The sequence below is a fragment of the Geospiza fortis genome, unplaced genomic scaffold (genome assembly GCF_000277835.1).
Source record: "Geospiza fortis unplaced genomic scaffold, GeoFor_1.0 scaffold171, whole genome shotgun sequence".
Classification (NCBI taxonomy): Eukaryota; Metazoa; Chordata; class Aves; order Passeriformes; family Thraupidae; genus Geospiza; species Geospiza fortis.
Window position 1 is genome coordinate 3,535,729 of NW_005054313.1, and position 1,596 is coordinate 3,537,324.

The following is a 1,596-nucleotide window of genomic DNA, read 5'->3' on the forward strand; positions in this document are numbered from 1 at the left end:
CGCTCCGCGCTCGGCCCCGCGCCCGCCGCAGCCCCGGTGGGACGGGGAAGCTGCTGCGATGTGCGAAAAAATGTTTGGGGTTTTCCGGTATTCCTACCGGTGCTCCTGCAAAATGCATATGCAATGAAAATAATGGACAGTCGCATCCCTCACGGTGTGGAGGAGTGGGTGTCTCTGTCCCCGTGTTTTTCGTGTAGTTCCTCCAGCTCCCCTCCCAACAGGCGGCCTCGTGGCTCCTGTCACCCCCAGATTAATGGCTACAGATACTTGCAAGGAACTGAGCATTTCAAAAGTGTTCGCAGGCTCACTCACTCAGTGTTTTGGTGTATATCTTTGTCCATTTTGGTATCTATCTTATTGTTCCTCATCCCATTCAGGGAGCTTTAAGTGCTCAGACTGAAGGAAGCACAGTAACAAATCTCATTGTGGGTTTACTGAGGTAAAATATTTATTTTTCCCTTAGTACAGTTGCAGAATACAAACACAGCTTTTAAAAGACTTGTCAGTAGCTGTAGGGGGAAAAAAACAAACAAAAACCCCACTGTCAGAAACTGTAACAGTATAAAATGATCAACAACAGGAAAACCTTGAGACCTAGTAAATATTGCAGATGCATCTGGGTGTCTGTGAGAACTCCAGGCCTTGTGGAGATAGGGAGGCAGAGCTAGTCACTTGGGGCTTTTGCCTCACTCAGTTGAAGGCAGCAACAGAAATTAGCATGTAAAAATCTTTATAAAACCATTGCTTTACAAGGCCTGGGGATTTAAAGGGTTCAGGCCTTTAAAACTGCTGCTCTGATATTATTTGTTTATGGTGAACACAGCCCAGGTAAACGGTTCAGGCAGCACTGAGTAAAGCAAAATGAAGCTGAGCAGTGGTGCCAGTCACAGCAACAGGCCGAGGTTTCACAGAATGGGTCAGGGTGGAAGGGACCTCCGTGGGTCATCTGGTCCAACCTCCCTGCTCAGGCAGGGTCATCCCAGAGCACATGGACCAGAGTTGTGTTCAGACAGTTCTAGAACATCTCCATTTAGGGAGCCTACACAACCTCTCTGGACAATCTGTCCCAGTACATGGTCACTTGCACAGTAAAGTTCTTCCTCATGCTCTCGTTGGCCTTTCTGTGCATCAGTTTCTGCACATTCTTCCTTGTTCTATTGGATGGCACCACAAAGAAGAGCCCAATTCCATCCTCTTGACACCCGTGTTTTACACAGGAGCCCCTCTCAGTTGCCTCTTGAAGCTGAACAGGCCCGGCTCCCTTAGCCCTTCCTCATGAGAGATATCTCTAGACTCTTGGCCAACTTCCTAGCTCTCTGCTGGACCTGCTCTAGGAGTTCCTTATCTCTTTTCTACTGTAAAAGTCATAACTGCACACAGTTCTCCAAATGCGGCCTCATCGGGGCTGAGTAGAGGGGCAGGATCACTTCCCTCGACCTTTCCAGAGACGCGCCAGTCACCAGACTCGCAGCCTCCGGCTGGCAGCGCCCAGCCGGACCCACGGCAGGCGGCCCCGGCTCCAGCACGGCGCACTCCGGGCAGCGGCAGCGCCGGCCCCGGAGGTTCCGGCGCGCAGTGCCCAGGCCCCGCCCGGCC

General features: G+C 51.6%; 1 protein-coding gene across 1 annotated transcript in view; it reads left to right on the forward strand.

Annotated features, from left to right (window-relative positions):
• Positions 1–1,596, forward strand: part of COPS2 (COP9 signalosome subunit 2) — a 24,116-nt gene that overhangs the window by 846 nt on the left and 21,674 nt on the right. The window contains exons 3-4 of the mRNA XM_031055897.1: positions 378–439; positions 1,381–1,575. Coding sequence (XP_030911757.1) covers positions 378–439; positions 1,381–1,575 — 257 coding nt within the window. The remainder of the gene's footprint in view (positions 1–377; positions 440–1,380; positions 1,576–1,596) is intronic.